Raw genomic sequence first — 26,769 nt, 5'->3', positions numbered from 1 at the left:
AGTATCCATTTCGGTACCCACAAAATGGTGGCTGCGTTTCGTCTGTCTGTATGCCTACAGTTGATACCATATACCATATATACTTAAGCATGTCTTCAGTGCACCTAAGTAAGAAATATTGAATGTTAGTTTGTTTTTTGAACTTTGTTGTTATGAAAAATAAAAACAAGCTGTATGCAAGGCGTTCAGTATACCTTGTGCTATTGCTTTGCCATCTGATTGTGGTAAATTCGCAGTTTCCACCTTCTCCACCTCTTTCCGCTCAGACAGCATGGTGTGGCAGTGAAGGATGTGTGCAGCCAGGTGACAGAGCACACTTGAGCCAAAGCACTTCACATGGGCTGAATTCTTAACTGTCCCAGGTCTCATGTACACCTACACTCTAGGTCCAAAAGGGAAACTTGATGAATGAATAAGGCCAGTATATAAGAAAGAAGGTCATGTGGTTCTTGAGTTCAGCCAAATTGTGTTTAAATGCAAGAAAAACTGTTAATAATCGTTGTTTATTGTTCTCATATTACATACAACCAGTGAGTGGAAAGACTCAGTTAATATCTTAGCACAGGTATACGACACTGGCCTCTTCTGCAGCTGTTGTCCAGAGACGCTTTAAGTCACACTAGGAGATGTGTGCCTGAGAGGTTTCTGCAGTGATGAGTTGGCGATCATCTTCCGATTAGCGAGAGTCCCGCGTTCGTGCCCAGGCGGAATTCCGGGGCCATCCTGTAGCCTTGTTTGTCAGCAATGTAGTTCACCTCGTGGACGGAACCTTCCGGGTCCTTCCACGCGTACGAGCCACTCAACCTCAGCTCTCCGTTCACCACTTCCCCTTCCTCCACGCGTCTGCTACCATCACTTAGAGTGTAGCTGAAAAGGAAACGAGTCCACTTGTAGAGCTGCGAAATAAAAGGAAACTACCTATTTGCGCTGGAATGAGTTTAGTAAAGACTAAAAGATGCAGACAGAGTGCGTCGCACAATTATATAGGCAACTCAATATAAAGTAAGAACAAATTTACAAAAGATTCTCTCTTCCAGAATCATCATATAAAGTCACTTCCTTTCCCTATTTTTGTTCTCAGTCATCGGAGATCTTTCCTGATGTATCCTACATTTCCTATCATCACTTCCCATCTTCTTCAGTCTTTTTCATATGTTCTTTTATCGTGAATTCTGCAGAGAACCTCCTTATTCCTTACATCATCAGTCCACCTGGTTTGGTCTCTAGTGCCGCATTTCAGATACCCCGACTCTTTTCTGTTCTGGTTTTCAAACAGTCAATGATTAACTAACATAAAATGCTCTGCTCTAAATGTACACTACTTGCCATTACAATTGCTACACTACGAATATGACGTGCTACAGACGCGAAATTTAACCGACAGGAAGAACATGCTGTGATATGCAAATGATTAGCTTTTCAGAGCATTCACACAAGGTTGGCGCCGGTGGCGACACCTACAACGTGCTGACGTGAGGAAAGTTTCCAACCGATTTCTCATACACAAACAGCAGTTGACCGACGTTGCCTGGTGAAACGTTGTTGTGATGCCTCGTGTAAGGAGCAGAAATGCGTACCATCACGTTTCCGACTTTGATGAAGGTCGGATTGTAGCCCATCGCGATTGCAGTTTATCGTATCGCGACATTGCTCCTCACGTTCGTCGAGATACAATGACTGTTAGCAGAATATGGAATCGGTGGGTTCAGGAGGGTAATACGGAACGCCGTGCTGGATCCCAACGGGATGACAGGCATCTTATCCCCATGGCTGTAACGGACCGTGCAGCCACGTCTCGATCCCTGGGTCAACAGATGGGGACGTTTGCAAGACAACAACCATATGCACGAACAGTTCGACGACGTATGCAGCAGCATGGAATATCGGCTCGGAGACCATGGCTGCGGTTACCGTTGACGCTCCATCACAGACAAGAGCGCCTGCGATGGTGTGCTCAAAGACGAACCTGGCTGCACGAATGGCAAAACGTCATTTTTACGATGAATCCAGGTTCTGTTTACAGCATCATGGTGGTCGCATCCGTGTTTGGCGACATCGCGGTGAACGCACATTGGACGCGTGTATTCGTCATCGCCATACTGGCGTATCACCCGTCGTGATGGTATGGGGTGCCATTGGTTACACGTCTCGGTCACCTCTTGCCCGCATTGAGGGCATTTTGAACAGTGACGTTTCAGATGTGTTACGACCCGTGGCTCTACCCTTCATTCGATCCCTGCGAAACCCTACATTTCAGCACGATAATGCACGACCGCATGTTGCAGGTCCTGTACGGGCCTTTCTGGATACAGAAAATGTTCGACTGCTTCCCTGGCCAGCACATTCTCCAGAGCTCTCACCAATTGAAAACGTCTGGTCAATGGTGGCTGAGCAACTGGCTCGTCACAATACGCCAGTCACTACTCTTGATGAACTGTGGTATCGTGTTGAAGTTGCATGGGCAGCTGTACCTGTACACGCCATCCAAGCTCTGCTTGACTCAATGCCCAGGCATATCAAGGCCGTTATTACGGCCAGAGGTGGTTGTTCTGGATACTATTTTCTCAGGATCTATGCACCCAAATTAAATGAAAATGTAATCACATGTCAGTTCTAGTATAATATATTTGTCCAATGAATACCCGTTTAATATCTGCATTTCTTCTTGGCTCTAAGCACTATGGGACTTAACATCTATGGTCATCAGTCCCCTAGAACTTAGATCTACTTAAACCTAACTAACCTAAGGACATCACACAACACCCAGCCATCACGAGGCAGAGAAAATCCCTGACCCCGCCGGGAATCGAACCCGGGAACCCGGGCGTGGGAAGCGAGAACGCTACCGCACGACCACGAGATGCGGGCGCATTTCTTCTTGGTGTAGCAATTTTAATGGCCAGTAGTGTATATTCTGAGAAACTTGTTTCTGAAATTAGGGCCTATGTTCGTTGCTAGTAGACTTCTCTCTACCTGCTGTAGTGTGCTTCGTCGGCCATGGATCATTTTGCCTCCAAAGTAGCAGTGTTCCTTAGCTTCGTGCAGTTCTCGGTAGTCTCAATTGACCACTCCTTACAGATTTTTTCCTTTTCCTGTTTACTCTCAATCCATATTCCGTACTCATTACACCGTATATTCCATTCAGTATATCCTTTAATTCCACTTCATCTTCACTGAGGATAAGAATGTCATCAGTGGATCTTATCGTTAGTAGGTTTTCACCCAGAATATTAATGCCACTTTTAAGGCTCCCTTCTCAAAGATCACTAATAAGGATATATGACCAACTGTTATATCAGTATCAGTACTGACCTACACAGACTGATTAGGGATGGGTGACATCGTGAAGTATCCAACTACCTTGTGTACTCGACCATTTACATTCTAACTAACAATTTTGGGAAAGAATGTAATATACAGGGTGAAGCGAAATTCGCGCACTAGTGCATCGCAGCGCGACTCCTCTCGCGCCAACGATAGAAAAATGTCTCTCACAAAATTTCGTCTGCTGAGTATATCTGCAGAAAAAGGATGTTAAAGAATGACAATATTGTAACCAAATTGATGGTAGGTATCGCTTTCAGCACGAGTCAGTTGGGGTGTGCGTTTGGTGCATTGGATAAAGTTTTGGCTTCGTATGCAGGAGATCTATGGTTCGATCAGGTGCTAGGGCGCAATTTCTTATTTGCTAATTTCATTATGTTTCCTAAAGTTACAACATTTTGTAACGCGGAACGTAACAAATACGTGCTTAGACAAACAGAAAATAGACAGTTGAAACAAATGTCCTTTCATAGGTCAGAATAACTACAAGTACAATATCAGTTTCGAGATGCTAAAGCGCAGTACAATAACGCTACATCTTCTTCATACTACATTTAATATGAGCACTCAGATACCGGACATTGTCAACCAGTGACAATGATAATGCCCATATTAATGATAGCATGACCTTCACAACAGAATATCTTGTCCTCAGAGCAACAGATGCTGAAAGTAACCTCCCTACACGTCCAAACATTGCGCAACCCGCCGGATCTTACAGCTCTGGACCCTTCGCAGCAGAGCTCAGTCCACAGTAACAAGAGCAGCATGAACACGCGCCATCAATTCTTCCACATTCGTCGGCGGAGTAGAGTACACGTCCTCCTGCAGGTGTCCCCACAGAAAGAAATCTAGGGGATTTGGGTCAGGTGAACGCGGTGGTCATACAACTGGACCTCCATGTCCCAGCTATCTTCCCGGAAACGTTCCGTCCAAATACTGTCGCACATTAATTACAGAGTGTGAAGGTGCACCATCATATTGGAACCGTATTCTCTGCCGAACATGTAGTGGAATGTCTTACAGCGCGTCAGTCAGATACTTTGATAGGAATGCATGATACCTTCCTGCAGGTAACCAGTCAGGCAACATGTAAAGGTCCAAACTCCCGTCGCCCAATATTCCGGCCCAGACGTTGATACCAAAGCGAAGTTGATTTCCACGATCGCAGGTGACTTGCGGGTTAACCTCACACCAATGGTGGGCATTGTGCAGGCTGACGACACCCTTACGATTGAATGCCGCTTCTTCCAACCGTATTGTGGTGTTCAAAAAGTTATCGTTGGCTTCCCGTTGTTGTTGGAAACATTCACAGAATTGTGTCCGCTAATGACGATCTGCAGGATGCAGGTGTTATGTGAAAGCATAAGGATAGGGGTTCAGCCCAGCTCGGGCACCACGTAAACGACCATGTGTTGCGAGACACGCAGCTGCCTTGCTACGCTACGTGTACTTCGCTGAGGTTCTTGGTGTATGACCTCCAGAATAACTTCCTCAATAACTGGAGTACGACGAGTCCGTGGATGACGTCGGTCATGCCATGGTGGAAGGAGAGAACCTGACTCCCAAAGGGGCAGCTCCAGACAACGAAACAGATTTTTATCTGGATAGCATTGACGAGGATAACTAACAGCATATTCACCAGCAGCAACACCAGACCAGTTATCAGATGCACCAAGGACCAGAAGGATATCCACATATTCATCGTTTGTGTATGCCACACATCTGCCACAGTGGTTTAGAGGTTCACAATGAGAAAATTCTATACGTCTATACATGTACATTGGAGTCGATCACGGCTGGGTTACTCCGCTCGCAACTAGTCCCTGTCTGGCGGACAGCACATACAGTATAAACACGCCGTCAGCCCTACCCGCTGTTCCACCTAACACGCATTACACCTTTAACAAATTTTGTTCTGCATTATTTATCCCGACACCGCTAATTGTGAAATATTCGGTTTCGATTTACAGTGTTTCACTAACGGTAACAGATGGGATGTTTCCGCAATCCCATCGGTAGGATAATAATAATAATAATAATAATAACAATAATAATAATAAAAGAATAGGCCTCCGGTATGTTCTGCCAGTCGTAAAAGGCGACGAAAAGAACAAACCATTAATAGGGCTAACCCCGCTTTTAGTGTGATTAGTTGGTTCAGGACAGAACTAAAGAAGCCTTGGACAAGCGCCGTCATGGTCGGGGACGACGCTTGAACCCTATGCCCGCCCACAATGGTAACGACACTGCTAGCCAACTGGAAAATGTTTCAAATCCAAATAGAGGTGTTTTGCTGGATATGCTTCCTGCAACTACCCTAGAAGGAAAACAAAGACAGAGGATGAGATGGTCAGATGAAGTTAATCGACACCTCTTGTTCTGTTATTACAAAGCAACAAACCTAGGAACCAACACAACTGGATACAGATCACAAGTATACACAACATTTATTACCAGATACCCAGAATTAAAATTTTTAACAGAATGACGACTAGCTGATCAGATCCGTGTAATAATCAAAAATAACAGGATACCCCAGTCAGAATTAGAAAACATCAAACAACAAGTACAACAAATACTGGAACAAAGTAATGTGCAATCAGAAGAAGAAGAAAATACAGTAATGGACTCAAACATCCCAGAGCAAACAAACCAAGAACAACACGCATCAATTAAACAGTCAGAGGAAAACGAAATCTTAAGACAGCCACCAGAACAAGCACAAATAGAACACGAAGTGACACACATGTTAAATATAGAAGAAAAATTTCAGCTGACATATATAGAATACAAAGACACAAATACAGACATTAGACCATTCTTGCATAGACCGCCAAATAACCCACAAGTCGAAACAACAATAAAAACTATCAACACAATCATACACAACAAAATAAATGAAAACACAACTATGGAAGAGTTACAACTACTGGTTTATATAGGAGCACTCACTACACCAAATATACACACTAGGCAGAGATCAGAGTTAACAAACACACAGCAGAAATCCACAAAACCAGCATGGCAACACAGGCTACAGATCAGAATAGAAAAACTGAGAAAAGACATCGGACAGCTAACACAATTTATAAGAAATGAAATGTCAGAAAAAAACGAAAAAGGTTAGGTAAAATCTCACAACAAGAAGTGATAGAGCAATTAGATAAAAAGAAGCAGAAATTACAAGCACTGGCAAAACGACTTAGAAGATACAAAAAAAGTGAAAATAGAAGGAAACAAAACCAATCATTCAACACAAACCTAAAGAAATTTTACCAGACAATAGATAACACACACATTAAAATAGACAATCCACCAAACATAACAGACATGGAACACTTCTGGAGCAACATATGGTCAAACCTGGTACAACACAACAGGCATGCACGGTGGATACAAGCACAAACAGATACATACAAGATGATACCAAAAATGCCTGAAGTGATAATTTTGCAACATGAAGTCATCCAAGCAATTAATTCTACTCACAATTGGAAAGCACCTGGAAAAGATAAAATAGCAAATTTCTGGCTAAAGAAATTCCCCTCAACACATTCACATCTAACTAAATTATTTAACAGTTACACTGCAGATCCATACACATTCCCTGATACACTTACACATCGAATAACTTATCTGAAACCTAAAGATCAAGCAGACACAGCAAACCCAGCTAAATATCGCCCCATAACATGCCTACCAACAATATACAAAATATTAACTTCAGTCATTACACAGAAATTAATGACACATACAACACAGAACAAAATTATAAATGAAGAACAAAAAGGCTGTTGCAAAGGAGCACGAGGATGTAAAGAACAACTGATAATAGATGCAGAGGTGACATATCAAGCTAAAACTAAACAAAGGTCGCTACATTGTGCGTACATTGATTACCAAAAAGCTTTTGATAGTGTACCCCACTCATGGTTACTACAAATATTGGAAATATACAAAGTAGATCCTAAATTGATACAGTTCCTAAACATAGTAATGAAAAATTGGAAAACCACAGTTAATATCCAAACAAATTCAAATAATATCACATCACAGCCAATACAGATTAAGCGTGGAATATACCAAGGAGACTCATTAAGTCCTTTCTGATTCTGCCTTGCTCTGAACCCACTATCCAACATGCTAAATAATACAAATTATGGTTACTATATTACTGGAACATACCCACACAAAATCACACATCTGCTATGCATGGATGATCTAAAACTACTGGCAGCAACAAATCAACAACTCAACCAATTACTAAAGATAACAGAAGTATTCAGCAATGATATAAACATGGCTTTTGGAACAGACAAATGTAAGAAAAGCGATGGAAAAAACAGATGCCTATAAATATCTAGGATACAGATAAAAAATAGGAATACATAATACAAATATTAAAGGAGAACTAAAAGAAAAATATAGACCAATACTAACAAAAATACTGAAAACAGGATTGACAGCAAGAAACAAGAGAAAAGCTATAAATACTTATGCTATACCAATATTGATCTACTCATTTGGAGTAGTGAATGGAGTAACACAGACCTAGAAGCACTCAATACACTTACACGATCACAATGCCACAAATATAGAATACATCACATACATTCAGCAACTGAAAGATTCACATTAAGCAGAAGGGAAGGAAGAAGGGGATTTATCGACATAAAAAACCTACATTATGGACAGGTAGACAATTTAAGAAAATTCTTTATAGAACGAGCAGAAACTAGCAAAATACACAAGGCAATCACTCATATATATACATCGGCTACACCACTGCAATTTCATAACTACTTCTACAACCCTTTAGATCACATAACATCAACAGATACGAAGAAAGTAAATTGGAAAAAGAAAACACTACATGATAAGCACCCATATCATCTAACACAGCCACGCATCGATCAAGACGTATCCAACACATGGCTAAGAAAAGGCAATATATACAGTGAGACGGAAGGATTCATGATTGCATATTATTAAAGATCCCAATACCACAACAGATAAATGCAGACTTTGCAAACAACAAATAGAAACAGTAGATCAACTCACAAGCGGATGTACAATACTAGCAAATACAGAATACCCCAGAAGACATGACAATGTAGCAAAAATAATACATCAACAGTTTGCCTTGAAACATAAACTTATTAAACAACATGTTCCCACATACAAGTATGCACCACAAAATGTACTGGAGAACGATGAATACAAATTATACTGGAACAGAACCATTATAACAGACAAAACAACACCACATAACAAACCTGACATCATACTCACCAATAAAAAGAAAAATTAACACAACTAATCGAAATATCCATACCCAATACAACAAATATACAAAAGAAAACAGGAGAACAAATTGAAAAATACATCCAACTGGCTGAGGAAGTCAAAGACATGTGGCATCAGGATAAAGTTGACATCATACCAATTATACTACCAACTACAGGAGTCATACCACACAATATCCACCAGTACATCAATGCAATACAGCTACATCCAAACTTATATATACAACTACAGAAATCTGTAATTATTGACACTTGTTCAATTACCCAAAAGTTCCTAAATGCAATGTAACATATACCACAGAGTTAAAAGGAAGTCACGCTTGATCAAGGTCCGAGTCACCTTCCATTTTTAACCAGACATAACGTCTGAGACAAGAAAGAAATAATAATAATACATTGAGATACATACTAAACAGCATGCGGTTACCAGACTCAATGTTGAAAGACATAATTAGTGGGACCATGGTGATAACACATACAACTAGTAACCGAGTTTCGACAAGATTCACAAAGCACGTACCCAGTCCTACTGGTAACGTAAGGCACTAACGAAATGTAAAGGACCTGAATGAGGCAAGAATAATAGTTGGTACTAATCTATGGGACCATTGGAGGAGGGTACAAGGAAAACAGGCTTCGCATCTAGTAGATGAAATGGTGCGAATAAATTCACGCCCACAAAGTGGAAAGGGGTTCTTCCACAGCTGATCAATCTTCCATTTCTATGATTGTAGTATGTAAGTGCAATGTTTTCTAGAGGAGCCCCTGCAATCGCTGTTGACGATTAAGATGCCACATCAGATACCGTACCACCTGGACTATATTTACCAAATATAAAACATATACGTCCACACAGGATCGAACCATCGACCTCCTGCATGCTAATACAAAACTCTGTCCACTGCACCAACTGTACGGCAGGTCAAGATGTGCTGACAGAAATAGTTAGCATACATGTGGTTACAGTGTTGCCAGATTGCCACCCTTTAACGTCCTTTTCCTGCGGATGTACTCGCCGAACGAAATTTCGTGACAGACATTTTTTTATCGCTGGTATGTGAGGAATCGCATTGCGAAGTCCGAGTGTGCGAATTTCGCTTCACCTCCCGTAATTAGTTGTATACATTACATATTTTTATGTGAATGTCATTTTGCGTTGTAGAAATCAGAGAGGCAGAAGGAGGGATAGTGGAGTCTGCTTGAAGCGAATGTACAAAAACACGGGAACACATTGCAAATAAAACTTATCGCTAGCCACTGTGGAAAAGAGGATGAGAGAATTTGCCAAACTAAATGACTTATTGTTAAAAAGGGACAAACAGCGCTGTTCTTTTGCTCCCCTACGTTTCGCTTCAGGTAGTGTTCTGGCTGTTCAGCTTACTGTATGGGACTTTCCTGTACACTATCTGCTTAGAAAAGTACACGTCGTTTCATGTTGTGAACCGACGGCAGTACAGTCTCTCTTGACAAGAGGTCTCAGTAGACTTCACTAGAAAATATAATTTAGTCCAAGTTCAATTTATTTGGCTAATAATAGTGCATCTTGTCACTGCCATGGTGGTCTATTGGGCAGACTCCTAGATTCTGGTTCTGGCGTTATTGGAGCAATCCCACGTAGTGGTGGGGTATTTTTCTGTTCCAGTCCCTCCAGGACGAACCCAGGTATACTCAACCTACTAGCAAATGACACTTTCTCAGTTCTCGTGCTTAGTTACGAGTTGGGACGTTGATGTTATTATACCTGATCTCACGCTCACATTCAGTCTAGCTGTCGCATCCGAATGCCCCAAAAATGTGTATATTGCACGATTCAACCACGCAGCCAAATGGAGATACCAACAATGCGGACCCTTTTAAACTCTGTCGGGTGCTGCTGATACTATCTCACAAGAAGACGTCGCATCGCATCACTCAGTATATGACGCTGCTGATGCCCATTATATACCCTACCAGGAATGGTAACAACAGTAAACACGCGCAACACTAACGCACTTTGGTGGCCGAATGCTGTCAGAGGGAACTGTGGTCTAATCATTTACACATCCGCTGATGAAGTTACACTGATGTCCGACCATGTCTTCTGTGTGTTTTAGTTCATTTGTTAGCACTCCGTCTTCAGGCCACGAGTGGCCTACCGGGACCATCCGACCGCCGTGTCATCCTCAGTGGAGGATGCGGATAGGAGGGGCGTGGGGTCAGCACACCGCTCTCCCGGCCGTTATGATGGTATTCTTGACCGAAGCCGCTATTATTCGGTCGAGTAGCTCCTCAATTGGCATCACGAGGCTAAGTGCACCCCGAAATACGGCAACAGCGTATGGCGGCTGGATGGTCACCCATCCAAGTGCCGGCCACTCTCAACAGCGCTTGACTTCGGTTATCTCACGGGAACCGGTGTATCCACTGTGGCAAGGCCGTTGCCTAGTTCATTTGTAAGGCAATATGTTTCAGAAAGATTATCCGCCCCGGCACCGCACAGAAATGGAATACGACAGAAAAGTCGTAATAATTTTACGTTGTATATTCGAGCAAGTTCTGACCAGCGTTTGTACACAGATTTTCAAAACGATCATGTTCGGCCGGTCGGGGTGGCCGAGCGGTTCTAGGCGCTACAGTCTGGAACCGCGTGACCGCTACTGTCGCAGGTCGGAATCCTGCCTGGGGCATCGATGTGTGTGATGTCCTTAGGTTAGTTAGGTTTAAGTCGTTCTAAGTTCTAGGGGACTGATGACCTCAGAAGTTAAGTCCCATAGCGCTCATAGCCATTTTTTTATCATGTTCGACACTGTTCCTGGGTGAATTAGGTATTTTCCCATTTATTTTGGTTGTTGACATGTTATGGCGTGGTGGCGCCCTGACCTCCAGATCTTTGAATCGGTCCACCCATCAGTCGATTATTTTATCGCTGTACTCGTTCCCTGCGCGCGTCTTCGCATCTAACTGCATTTTTATGGACGATCATACGAGACCGCATCGAACTGTGCAGATGGAGAAGCTCTCGAAACGAGAGGGAATTTGGCGAATATACTGGCCAGTCCATTTCTCCGACCCATTTCCCCGACTTAAATCCCATTCATGACGGGTGCGTTGAAAGACGTGTTACAGCACATTCACCTACGCCGGCCACCATGCAACACTAGTAATGGGACGCCATCATAGAAATTGCTTACCATCCTCGTGGCCACCACGGGAGATCGTTGTAGAGCACCCACTGCCGACTGTAGAGATCATACACCTTATTAATAACCATATCCCGCCTATTGCAATGTTCAGGAATCCGTCTTAAATCCCGGCGACTTTGCTGCAATTATTCTGAATAAAACTGTGAGTACCGTTTGCCACATTGCGTATTTGTTTCACTTACTTTCTACACTGTACTGTACTGTACTGTGGTCGTTCTTTCTATGTATGGTCCAAGTTTTATCGAGCTACTGGACTACTTCACATGACACATCATGCGAAAGTTATCTTCGCACTTAAGTTTAGTGGGCTATCAGTAAACCTTATAATAAACGTAGGAATACCTCCAACGCCATGGGTCGATGCCATTAAAGTTGTTGAACTGCTCTAGAACGGTAGCTTGTTTCGATCCGTCCTGCTGCGGTGCCGATAATACCGCGTGGAGCGTAATAGCTACCAGGATCAGCTGAAACAAAACAAACCAAAGAAACAATTTGAAGCCACACCTTTCTACACTCATGCTCATAAATTAACGATAATTGCAGAATGTGGTGCTACACAACGTGGTACTACACATTACTGGCGCTTATAGCATAGGCACATAGGAAACACTCACGACTCAGATTAAGTCCACAGTATTGCTTATAACTTGAGAAAACCTTCCCGTAACGTATGTGCTACAAAACGCCACAGTTTCCTGTGCACGTACCCGACATCAATATGGCATATGATCTTCATGCACACATACACAGACCGCACAACGGGTTGGTATACTCTGGATCAGGTGGCCCAGCAGCTGCTGGGGTATAGCCACCCATTCTGGCACCAGTGCCTGTCAGAGCTCCTGAAGTGTCCTACGGGTTTGAAAACGTGCAGCGATACGTCGACCGAGAGCATCTCAGGCGTGCTCGATGGGTTTTAGGTCTGGAGAACAGGCAGGCCACTCCATTCGCCTGATATCTTCTTTTTCAAGGTACTCCTCCATGACTGCAGCTCGGTGGGGCCGTGCGTTATCATCCATCAGGAGGAAGGTGGGACCCACTGCACCCCTGAAAAGGCCGACATCCTGGTGCAAAATGACGTCCCGATACATCTGACCTGTTACAGTTCCAAAGACATGCAGGGGTGTACGTGTATCAGTCATAATCCCAACCCACACCATCAAACCACGACCTCCATACAGTTCCCTTTCAATGACAATTAAGGGTTGGTATCTGGTTCCTGGTTCACGCCAGATGAAAACCCGGCGAGAATCACTGTTCAGACTATATCTGGACTCGTCCATGAACATAACCAGGAACCAATGTTCCAATGAGCATGTTTGTGTTCTTGACACCAAGCTTTACGGGCTCTCCTGTGACCAGGGGTCAGTGGAATGCACCTTGCAGGTCTCTGGGCGAATAAACCATGTCTGTTCAGTCGTCTGTAGACTGTGTATCTTGAGACAACCGTTCTAGTGGCTGCATTAAGGAGCCGAGCAAGGCTGCCTGCAGTAATCCGTGGCCGTCTGCGGCCACTGATGATGAGATATCAGTCTTGTTGCGGTGTTGTACACTGTGGACGTCCCCTACCGTAGCGTCTGGACATGTTTCCTGTCTGTTGGAATCGTTGCCATAATCTTTAGATCACACTTTGCGGCACACGGAGGGCCCGTGCTACGACCTGCTGTGTTTGACCAGCCTCCAGTCGCCCTAGTATTCTACCCCCCATAACGTCATCAATATGTGTTCTTTGAGCCCTTCTCAACACACAGTCACCATTAGCACGTCTGAAAACGTCTGCACACTTACTCGTTGCACCATACTCTCACATGCACCAACACACCTCTGCGTATGTGGACTGCTGCCAGCGCCACCGTGCGACGACCGCAGGTCAAATCCACCGTGGGGTCATACCCCGAGGTGATATAAACCCGCAAACCACCCACAAGAGCGTTATTTCACCATGTATCAGCATTATCCTTAATTTATGAGCATTTTAAAGTACATACGAAGTGAACTAAATTCGGTTGCAAAATATTTGTTACTTCTACTTTCGTAGTCATTAAAAGCGTGGTCACGGCTTTAATTATAGTGTGTTGATTATTTACCTGTTCTGATAATATGCCTGTGATGATCTTTGGTGACTAGTTGGCGCCAAAGAGGAAACTGTTCTGGCCCAACTAGTATGTAACCAGGATGATACGTTTACTTGGACGTAACTCCGAATTTCATTAGCTACAGTGCTGCAAATGTTGTAGATGTTGTCTTGACTTCAGTCAAATTAGAACTTACAATCGCTCTGTAGTGATTTTATACAGGATTAATATTTTAACCGGACCAGTTTTTGTCTGACAGTGCCATCATCATTATGGTATTATAATGGAAAACCTATATGCTAAATTAATATTGTAAAAGATACACAATACTTTGTTTATTTAAATACAATGTGTTTGTGGAGTACGTATAGAGGCGTGGACGATGAGCACTGTCTTGGACTGGAATAATGCAAGTAGTAGTTGACGTAGTAACTATAACATCTATCGGCCATACCGCAATATCTTTGGATCTTTACAAAATAAAAGCGGTATGTTTTTTCCTCTAGTTCCGAAAGCTATTTGCGATTTCGACAACGTTAAATCTGTAAAAAATCAAAGAAATCCACGAATCAAAATATATTTCATTATTGATTTTGTTGTATGGGAATCTAGACCGCTACAATTTATATATAACCAAACTGCAGATGTTCAGTCTCATCAAGGAAGTGCACGAACGATCTCAGTCACGAAAGGTGGTCGTCTAGGCTGTGCTACAGATGTCAAGGAAGCGTTGGCGAAATAATGTGTAGGGTCCATAATAAATGAAGAGGTTATTTTTAACATCACATACAAGGACGACACCGTCATCATTGTATACAAGCTACTTGCCCTCCAACGCATGACAGACCGTCTACTTCAGCGCAGCAACGACTTCTGCCTATCTGTTACCACAGGACCTAAATTAAGTTATTCTTTAAAAGAGGAAATAAATGAAATTCAGCGTAAAAGGCAGTATACACTGACGAAAATATCGCACCACCAAGAAGCAGTTGTGCGGCATAAAAGAAAGTTGGGAGGTGTGTTTCTACATCTAAACTATGATGTCTACTCAATGTTCACACTACGTGTAAGAGTGGCGTTAGTAGCGCCCTATGACAATGCAAATAAGGTTTGCTTTTAAACACTTCTTCCAACGGTCGTTGGCGGTCGTTACTTTTGAGATTACACGTGGTAATTTGATGTTACTCAAGATTGCCTTTAAGGAGACAAAAAGGCCATTAACAACCAAGTCACCGCCATTTGTGACTTCAGTTGTGTGAAATGAGAGGCCATTGGAGTGCAGGGTGGAGGTCTGTTGCTTTTTCTGATGAAAGATGGTTCTGCCTTCATCCTCAGTGCCAGTGATGGTCTTGTGTTGGTTAGAGTGAAGCCAGATGAGGGCCAGCAACCTACCTGTCTGCGTGCTAGACACACTGGCTCTACACCTGAAACTATGGTCCGGGATGCGATTTCATAGTGCGGCAGGAACACTCTAGTGGTTCTCCCACGCACCATAAATGCAAATTTGTACTTGATACATGTAATAGAGCTACGAGAAGCAGAATGTTCCTTCTGTCATAATACAGAGAGACATGGCAGGGATGTAGCCACGCCATACGAATGCAGGCAGCAGTTGTCACGAGAGTGTACAGTTGCAGGAAGACCATGCTCCAGAAGGCATTGTCCCACTACCAAGAGGGACGCCAATGCGCATCGTACAGCATCTGCAGCATCAACTTCAGCAGCAGTTGCCACGACGACGACACTGTAAACGGTTACAAGTCGATGAATACAAGAACAGTTTTGAACCAGATGCCGTGTAGCGTGCGTTCCACTGTCACCAAGCCACCGCCATTTGTGACTTCAGTGGTGTCAAGCGAGAGCCCAATGGAGGGCAGTGCGGAGGTCTGTTGTGTTTTCTGATGAAAGCTGGCTATCCCACGCACTATCAACGCAAATTTGTACGTGAATCTGGCGATTCGACCGGCTGTACTGCCATTCATGGAGAGCATTCCAGCTTTCCAACAGGATAATGCTCACCCACATACCGCCGATCTACCCAAAACTTGCTCTATTTTTCCATGGTCTCCTCGATCACCAGATATGTCTCCAATCGAGTACATATGGGACATCATCGGACGACAAATCTAGTGTCATCCACAAGCAGCATTAACCATCCCTGTATTGACCGATCAACAGTATCAGGTATGGAAGTCTACCTCAGAAACTGACATCTAGAAACAGTACAACACATTGCAGGAATGTTTGCACGACTGCATTTAACATTCTGGGAGTTAGAGCTGTTTAACTGTACCAGCATGTCACATTTTCAATCTCTTATCTCGCTCTTACATTAACCTATTGTCTTACAGTATTAATCACTTAAATATCTTACGTAGGCAAATGTATTCCAGAAATTTCATTACCTAACATTAAATATATTTTGTGCTTCGATTTTTTTCCGTCATTGTAGTTCAAACAAGGTCCTCCATTGAATGCAGTTGCAGTATTTTCTACCGATTACGCAAAACCAAGACGAATGTCATGGCACTGAATAGTAACGGCAGAGATATAGGCAGAGGCAGAACGCGGGCTGTTACGTCGCAAGTAGGTCAGGTTAGCAACAAATTACGACGACGCCAAGTGAGGATACATATTCACCAGAAAGGAGACTGACAGAAAACCAAAGAAAGCGAGAGAAGCATATTCATTAGCTCGTACGACATACTGAAAGGAACTCTATCTCTTACACAAGAGCACGTAATAAGGAAATGAAACTGCTGCTAACAGCCTCTTAAGAGAATATAGCAGAATAAGGGTGTGTGCAATACTTACGAACTGAGCCTCGTGTCGTAGCTGCACCCTTGTTCACTTTAAATACTCCAGCGTTCCAACTATCGTCATGAGTTGTTCATTGGGGTGACGACATTTACAGTAACAGCACTCAATTCCATGATTGTGAGACTGTATTGAATCTATGAACTTGATTATGGCATTTACCTAATGAGCTTCCTGCAACTCGCCACCTACCATCTACTAATGGAGAAAATATCTTCCCACAACACCACATCAGAGAGTGCTTCCCGTACTGTACGCGAACGCAGTAGACAGCGACAGGGATTCCTGGGGTCTACGTTTCTATCCAACACTCAGCCTTCTCCAGGTGACAGAGGAGATCAAGCGACCCCACAACTACCGACAACAGGTACATTGCGGATGGGTCTTCAAGGGTCATCGTAGACTTCGGAATGGGACTGTGGACATACCAGCAGCCAGTACGAGACCACTTCAGGCTCCGCAATGTCCGCGCCTGCTAGCTGGCAACCCGTCGTGGCCCTGAGGTCGCTTAACCTCTCTGGGCAAGCAATAGTTGAGCTGAATGGACACACATAAGCTAGAATCCAACATGCAGCTGAATGAGTAGCAGCCGAGGCTGTAAGCTGCGATGTCAATACAGGAATTTACATCCAAGCTATTCTGAAATACGAGCGGGCCAGACATGTAGCAGCCACTTCGCCTTTTGGCCCCATTTGATGTTCTGCAGTTCAGTTTCCATCTGGGAGATATGTTCTTCAAGTCTCATGGTTAGAATATTACGTGCATCAGTGCAGAAAATTTTGTTCAAGTTCTTCCTAGATCATTTTTTTTTTAATCTTTAATTTGGCTAGACAATTATTTGCCCCGTCCTCCAAAAACAAAAGAAAAATATCCACAACAGAAGGAAACACATCACCAGGACCATGTCAATTTCAGAAGAGTGATACACATGATCGCTAAGTTCATTGTTAAGATTAGCCTCAAAATAATTGATAAGTATTCACCTACTTTCACGCCAACCGATGAAGAGTGTGAAGAGTCCTAAGGAGACAAGAGCAAAAATATTCAGAGGAAAACCCCATTTTCATCACTATTGTACGATTTTAATGCCAAGGAGAAGCGTAGTGTCCAGAACACAATACCTTCATTGGAAATTTTGGACTTGTAACTCGAAACACTGAGGAAAAATTACGAATTTTCTAAGCGAAGAACTTTAAACTGCATGAATACATTTTACAAGATAAAACCGAAAACCTGGAAAAGCACTGATGCCATGGTTAAGAATTTGGTGAGACGTTTCATCCATAGACCAGTTCAATACACGTAGCGAGGTAGGATCGTTGGACCCAGAATCCATATTGTGCTGGACTCGAAAGAAAACGTGCGATAGAAATGAGGATGCGACATGCAAAAGAAAAAAAAAGAGAGAGACGTAGAAGAAAAAAGAGAGGTGCTCAAAAAACACACACAGAAGAAATTACCAACAAAAATGTTAGGAGGAATGGAAGAGAACGAAATCCACTCAAAAAAACGCAATAAATCTGAATTTCACTCACTAAACAGAAGAGCATGTAGAAGATGGAGGAAAGCTGACATAGACTTATCCAAATATAGAGAGCTCAATGAAAAACGTAAAGAAGACCATCACAAGCGATCAAAAAAAAAAAAAAAAAAAAAAAAAAGACTGACGGGGCAGACCAACAAAACCCATTTGAAAACGAGAGTCCTTCTTTGCAGTGAATCAAAAGGTAAACTAACTATCCACAACATTTGGAATTAACGAGGAGAAGCTGTTACTGGAAGAGACCAAAGTATGAAATATGTCAGGACCTTCATCAGAAACTCTACAGCCAGTCGGTGACGCATAAAGCCTGGATGATGAACTCTAAGATCTGTTTTGAATGCAGGATTGCTACCAGTGACACAAATCAATTAAAAATAAACGGAAACAGCTCTGAATCAACTCAAGAACTGTAAAGTGCTAGGAGAAGATCTGGTCACAAGCACAATATTTGAAATTGGACGAGGGAGACTTCAGGGAGCACTCTTAATTCTTTTAAATAAATGCCTCGAAGAAGAGAAGATTCCCAAGTCATGGAAAAATGCTGAAGTCATTCTCCTCTTGAAAATTTTTGACAACGTGGACATCGAGATCAGGAGGGCTATTACTCTTTTATCCACCCACAATTCGAGTCAAGAAAAGCTGCCAATAGAAGTAACTTCGAAGTACACATCATCGGTCCAGACCGAATGCCAGTTACATTCCTTTCATAGTCTGCTGGTACAATATCTTCGCACTTAGGAATCATTACAACCGCTCACTCGACGAAAGATGCGTAAATAAAGACTAGAAAGTTGGACAGATCACGCCAATATTCAAGATAGTAAATAGTTAATTAATAGAGAATTACAGGCATATATCACTGACGTCGATTTGCAGTAGGATTTTTGAACTTGTACTGTGTTCGAAAACTATGAATTGCCTTGAAGAATACGACCTATCGACAAACTATCAGCACAGATGTAGAAAATATATTTTTTCTGACAAACTGCAGTTCTTTATTAATGCCAATTAATTAATGCTATCGATAGGAGGTCACAAACGGCTTTCATACTTCTAGTTCTCCAGAGATCTTTTGATACCGTTACCTACAAGCGACTTCAGAAACAATCCGCGCGACTATGGAGTATCGACTCAGCTGCATGACGAAAAGTCACCGAGTATAACAAATGCGATATCTAGTGGTGGAAAAGAAAGTGGTAGGCCCTCTGCTGTTTCTAATATACATAAACGATATAGAAGTCAATTCGAACTGCCCTCTTTGATTGTTTTACTGTCTTGTAGAATCATCAGAAGAACAAATCCAACTGTAAAATGATTTCGACACGATATCTGCATGGTTTATGGAATTGTGACACTGTTCACGAAAAGGCTTACTTTAAATTTCAGTTACACGGTAAACCACACAAAATCACACTAAGGGGATACAATTATCAGTAACTTCGACTGGAATGATCATATAGATAGTGACAATATAGTGGGGAAAGTAAACCAAAGACTGTGACTTATTGGCAATAGTTAGGAAATGAAACTAGCTACTTACAACACTCCACTGATATCCTATAAAGCAACTGTTCGGATGCAGTGGTCCAAAACTAAAGCGACTTTAAGTTCGAGTGTGCAAGACATTTACTTAACACAGTCACTTATTTACCTTCTTAAATCATTGTCCTTGAAAGGTAACAATCAAACCAGGGCGAAAACTATGTGCACAGTGAGTATAATTTGGGAGTTACAGTCCACAGTCCAATTTTCTAGTCGCAGTTTGCAGAATGTAATAGTGAAAGTTAACACAGATCCTGAGATTAATTGCATGTGCACAGTGAATCATTAAAACATGCACTGAATTACAAACTGATGTTCCAGATGCAAAATGTAGGCACAGCTCTGTCCACACATTGTTGTAATTTGTGCTAATTCATCTGCATTACATGTTCAAGTACGGATCTGGCTCATTTCATAACCTTCTACAGATGCACAGAAAATGCTCCCAAAATGTTTCATTTATAAGTTTGCAATAATTAAAAATATATTTATCTATTTTGATTGCTGGAGTTTCACAAGTTACAATTAAAGATTTTCAGTCTTGATTAAGTGAGTAGTGGAGAGAGATCCTTATGGCTGTGGACTATTGGATACAACAATATTACAACACCGTCTATTTAGCCAAAATATGGTACTCTATTCCAGTAACAATGTTTTAGTTAAGAATGCTAATTACTCTGAAACTAAACGAGTGTCAGGCCTGTTAAAATATTTTTTCTACTTCACTGACTTATACACAGATAATGAAGTACACTCCTGGAAATTGAAATAAGAACACCGTGAATTCATTGTCCCAGGAAGGGGAAACTTTATAGACACATTCCGGGGGTCAGATACATCACATGATCACACTGACAGAACCACAGGCACATAGACGCAGGCAACAGAGCATGCACAATGTCGGCACTAGTACAGTGTATATCCACCTTTCGCAGCAATGCAGGCTGCTATTCTCCCATGGAGACGATCGTAGAGATGCAGGATGTAGTCCTGTGGAACGGCTTGCCATGCCATTTCCACCTGGCGCCTCAGTTGGACCAGCGTTCGTGCTGGACGTGCAGACCGCGTGAGACGACGCTTCATCCAGTCCCAAACATGCTCAATGGGGGACAGATCCGGAGATCTTGTTGGCCAGGGTAGTTGACTTACACCTTCTAGAGCACGTTGGGTGGCACGGGATACATGCGGATGTGCATTGTCCTGTTGGAACAGCAAGTTCCCTTGCCGGTCTAGGAATGGTAGAACGATGGGTTCGATGACGGTTTGGATGTACCGTGCACTATTCAGTGTCCCCTCGACGATCACCAGTGGTGTACGACCAGTGTAGGAGATCACTCCCCACACCATGATGCCGGGTGTTGGCCCTGTGTGCCTCGGTCGTATATAGTCCTGATTCTGGCGCTCACCTGCACGGCGCCAAACACGCATACGACCATCATTGGCACCAAGGCAGAAGCGACTCTCATCGCTGAAGACGACACGTCTCCATTCGTCCGTCCATTCACGCCTGTCGCGACACCACTGGAGGCGGGCTGCACGATGTTGGGGCGTGAACGGAAGACGGCCTAACGGTGTGCGGGACCGTAGCCCAGCTTCATGGAGACGGTTGTGAATGGTCCTCGCCGATACCCCAGGAGCAACAGTGTCCCTAATTTGCTGGGAAGTGGCGGTGCGGTCCCCTACGGCACTGCGTAGGATCCTACGGTCTTGGCGTGCATCCGTGCGTCGCTGCGGTCCGGTCCCAGATCGACGGGCTCGTGCACCTTCCGCCGACCACTGGCGACAACATCGATGTACTGTGGAGACCTCACGCCCCACGTGTTGAGCAATTCGGCGGTACGTCCACCCGGCCTCCCGCATGCCCACTATACGCCCTCGCTCAAAGTCCGTCAACTGCACATACGGTTCACGTCCACGCTGTCGCGGCATGCTACCAGTGTTAAAGACTGTGATGGAGCTCCGTATGCCACGGCAAACTGGCTGACACTGACGGCGGCGGTGCACAAATGCTGCGCAGCTAGCGCCATTCGACGGCCAACACCGCGGTTCCTGGTGTGTCCGCTGTGCCGTGCGTTTGATCATTGCTTGTACAGCCCTCTCGCAGTGTCCGGAGCAAGTATGGTGGGTCTGACACACCGGTGTCAATGTGTTCTTTTTTCCATTTCCAGGAGTGTAGATCAAAAATACATAGACACATACTCTCTTACTCACACACACACACACACACACACACACACACACACACACACGAACAACACACACACGTGTGTGTATATGTGTGTGTTTGTGTGAGTGTGTGTGGGTGGGTGCGTTTGTGTGAGTGTGGGTGGGTGTGTGTGTTTGTGTGTGCTTACTTTTTATCTGCTTCTTCTGGAAGTTTGCAACCGGATACATGTTTACATAGGAACAAAGACAATGAAGTTTTGTATTACTGGCATTTTCTAATTAACACAGTTTCTAATTTGTGTAATGACACCAACTGGTTCCAATGAATGTGATGGACAACAAAATCAAGTTAATTTTCCAGATTTTTGGTTCTGTTTGTTTCATCATAAAAGTAACACTGTTGAAAATAATTGAAAAATCTTGTGTTGGGGAATGGGAGAAAAACATAACAGCTGGAAAGAATCCACCTGCTTTGCATAAGACAGATATTTGCGGAATAGCTGACTGTATAACCTAATGTTTGAACAAAAACCCACAAAATTTTGCAAAATAATTCACCATACAGATTAAAAAAATTTTGGTTACGAAAATCAACCATAAACTACTAATACAAGGAGTTAATAGATGTTCAAATCCTCCATATTATAAGCAACTTCAAAATTGTATATCATATATAAAAACATATTTCAATATCAAAAGTTTGTTCCTGTAACAAAGAAGTTACATAGCACAGAGGAAAACGAAGAAAATTAGAAACAACTAGAAAAAGTAACACATTTTTCATTTTACCCAAGGAAGGAATTCCTCATCATCCTGTCCTTTTGCTGATTGTTTTTACACCTCTTAGCCTTGTCACTGTTCTGCTTAGTTGATTGGGTTCACACGTTTCACAGTTGCAAATGGTTGCCTCACAGCCTCCAATTTCACGATTGTTTTTGGGGGTGGTTATCCTCCATCATTGTGTATGGGAAGCAAAATCCAAATATACAATTTTAGTGCACCAATAATATCATAAGTACACCCATAAGAGATTGTTTCATTTTTTGAAAAACATATTCATTGTGTATCACAATGTCACAATACTTTACTTACAAAAATATTGTAAAGAAAATGGATCTGTTCCATACACTCCTGTACTTGTTTTACTATTCCGATACTGAAAGTCAAATATCAAAATTTATGTGTCAAATGACAAAGCACATGTTATCCACATTACAAGTTAAAAATAACCATGAACACAATAAAATTATATTATTGGCAGTAAAATTAAGTTAATGGGATTGAAACTGTGTCAAACAAGATACTAACTTCTTCAAATTTATTACCACCTTCCACAAACTTAAATCTTCATGATATTGATAAAATGTTATTAAATTACTCACTCTTGTCAAAATATTCACATAACTCCTGAAATACAGTCATAAGTTAATGAGCAAAAAATTGTTTTCCTTTATTGTGTGATCGTTACACAATGCCAGTCATTATCCAGAAAAGAAATATCAATTTTTAAAAACACATAAATCATAATATGCATCAGTCTACGACTAGCACTTCAGCAAAATGTTATTCTTTCTCTCAACTTTCCAATTTCAGTGTCATAGCCTGCACATATAAATAGTACTAAAAGTTAACTAGATCAAATAGGTTTTCACTATAAGAAGACTACCCATGCCAGTATAGAGGTATAATTATATTGCCCACTAATGCCTGTTAGTTCCATTGTTACTTCCAATCCTAACATTGTTATCTAGTGAAATGCATTCTCAATTATTACCCTACTGCAAAGAGAGTCTCTTTAGCTGTCAATACCATAACATATTTCTCATAAATTCTCACCATCACTTCATTACTTTGTTGATGCATCATTACACCTTCATTATTACCTCACTACCCCATACTCTAAAATTAAACACCTGCTTTGCTCCTCAAATGCAAAAAATTAATCTACAGAACCACACTCCACACTAAGATATCCTGATATTATATGCAGACTTTACTCTCATAAAGGAAAAAAAGTGTCATTTTCAAAGATCATTACTTTACTGCGTTGCATCATATAAATTTAATTTCTGAAACCTGAAGCGTAATACAGATATAAATCTTGCTTCTCCAGTCCACAAGCATTACTGTTGGCAACTGTATATTGAGTTTATTCCACTATATCAAGCCAGAAGGGCTATATCATGACATGTTTTACACAAATGGACAAACCTCTCCATAAATAACTTCCTTATCAGCAAAATTTTTATGTTATCACAAATAATATGAAGCCACACGTTTGAGATATATTCCCTTTCTTTCCTTCTACTGTTGCTCAAATTCCTGATACATAGGACTGTTATTTTAGTTACAATTTTCAGATACTTTCACATTTTTCACATATTTTGACATAACTCTCTTTTCTATTCATCTTACCTTTTGGCTGCCAAAATTTTATTAATGTTGAAACAAAGTTATCCTCATTATCACCTTCAAACCAAAGTAAATACAACACCTCACCAATTTTACCAAGTACCATAGATGAATTGTATGCTGTCTTTGATTCCATTCTCCTACTGTTCCATTATGTATAATCACTAGTCCAATATAAACTAACAGTACAAACTACTCAAATATATTACCATACTACAGAGCACACAAAAGTGAAAGGCAATTACTAATGAACTTTCTGCCTACAGACAAAATAAGAGAAGAAATATAGTTATCGCCACATAATAAATTGAGTACAGAATACTGAATCCCATTTATAACAATTTATTATTAATTTGCTCCACAGTCTTACAACTAATTTTACATTTTGGGTTTCAGAACATCATCTGTCTCGCAGAACATCCGCCAAACCACTTCAAAACAGAAGTAACTCTGAAAATTGAACCCCCAGCACTCCCATCTAATTTTATATGATTAGTTGAAAACCAAAATTCATATTTCACGACATTTGTCAGAACAGGGCAAAACACAAACTTTCCATTCACTGCTTCCTCATTTCACACAAATCCACTAACAATTTTGCATCCAGTAAATAGAAGAGTAATAAGAGTTATTCATGTACTGAAAATATTGTTTGTCCATTTACAATGAAAATCTTTTTATGAAAACTGTTTTCTTCATTGTCTTACAACACTCATCATACTGTTTAACTCAGCATCAACTACCAATATTTTGCAAATAGCAGCAACCTTTCTGTTTTCAACAGCAGCACACTTCAATACAACACTAACTACATTGACTTTAACTAATTGCAAATCGCATACTTTACTACTGATTTCTGTAGCTATACATTTTCTATCATTATGATAATTAACTTCATCAATACATTCATTCAGTAACTGTACACACTCCTGTTCCATGAAGAACACAGTATTTACTCAAACAGTTTTCTGATTAATCCCCAGATCATGAATATTAACATCATTTACTTTCATTGCTTCTGCACTCATTTCCTGATTACTATCATATCAATATTTATGTCAACATCTGCCTGCATCGTCTTAGAACATTAATTTACTCAAGAACTTTATGTTCCACTGGAGGATTTTTGGCGCTATACAAAATAATTCGTTCGTTTACCGATAACAACTTAGCCTGATCACTTACTTGTATCATTCCTAATTCGACACCAATCCTTGACTTCTATCCACTAAAACTTCCACATTTTGGCAGTGTAATATTGATACTCCTAATGCTTAAATCTCCCATGTCTCAGCGCTAACAAATACACTTTTACTCTAAGTAGAAATGAATTCTTTTTATCTGCAACTTTATCTTTTTCTGTAACAGTGTCATTCACTACCTACGCACACAGCGTCCTAACCACACACTCTTCAGATTTTTTTATTTGCAGTCCATTTACATTTATTTCACTATCTGCAGATTTACACTCTTCTTCATCCTAACATTCCTGCACATTGTCATCCATTTTGAACAAAATATCATTCACTAGCTGCACACACTCTGTTGAAATATCATCAAAAGTATCACTTTTTATATGAACAGCTCTTTGCTCGAACCCATATTCCAGTACATCAACAGCTCTGTGTTGCGTATTTGCTCATTATCGTTGTTACAGAAATATGATTTCATTATTTGCAGAATACTTACATTATTGTTAGCCATCGAAGTTTCAGCTTCTTCCACATGAATTCATGTACACTGTTACCTATTTTGTGTGTTCCATCATTAATTACTTTCTGACATTCTAACCCAACATCAGCCAAGAAACTAACATTCACATCAACAATTTCTGCTTAACAAAACCATTCATACTGGTATCCCATTTATTTCCAGCTTCACACATATCCATACATTATTGGTTAATTTTGTTTACTTCTATTTCAATCATTTCGAACTCGCTCATGTTACTGGTAATTGACAATGCTTTACGTACATTCTCCTAAGCATACTCATCAGCCTGGCTGTCCATTTCATTTAGTACTGATAAGCATTCTGTTTCTATTGCAACATTTACATTAGCCTCAATAGACTGCTCCTCGTATGCATCCTTGCTTACTATGAATAGCTTATCTTCTCGTTTGACACCAGTTTGCAGCTCCATATGACTTTCTCAACAGGTTCATATATTGTCTAAACACATTCTATTCCTACATCCTTAGTTGTATTAATATTTACATCCACTTTATCATCAACAATACTGATCTTTTTTACATCTAATACCAGTTGTGATCACAACGGAAAATATTCCATCTGATTTATTTCATTTATTTGTCTGTATTTTTTCTTGGCATCCTGACATTGTATTCTGCAGACATTTGTTTACTGATCAACTGAAATACTTCCTACCACACTTACTA

At 41.5% G+C, this 26,769-nt stretch overlaps 1 protein-coding gene across 1 annotated transcript in view; it reads right to left on the bottom strand.

Moving 5' to 3' along the window:
- Positions 1-484: 484 nt before the first annotated feature.
- LOC124545771 overlaps positions 485-26,769 on the bottom strand; it is a 42,533-nt gene continuing 16,248 nt past the window's right edge. Inside the window, exons 2-3 of the mRNA XM_047124717.1 lie at positions 12,158-12,279; positions 485-867 (exon numbers count right to left, since the gene is read on the bottom strand). Coding sequence (XP_046980673.1) covers positions 666-867; positions 12,158-12,279 — 324 coding nt within the window. The 3' untranslated portion in view covers positions 485-665. The remainder of the gene's footprint in view (positions 868-12,157; positions 12,280-26,769) is intronic.

Source organism: Schistocerca americana, chromosome 8 (assembly GCF_021461395.2).
Source record: "Schistocerca americana isolate TAMUIC-IGC-003095 chromosome 8, iqSchAmer2.1, whole genome shotgun sequence".
NCBI lineage: Eukaryota > Metazoa > Arthropoda > Insecta > Orthoptera > Acrididae > Schistocerca > Schistocerca americana.
The sequence above is the reverse complement of the archived record's forward strand: the minus strand, read 5'-3'. Positions and strand labels throughout refer to the sequence as shown.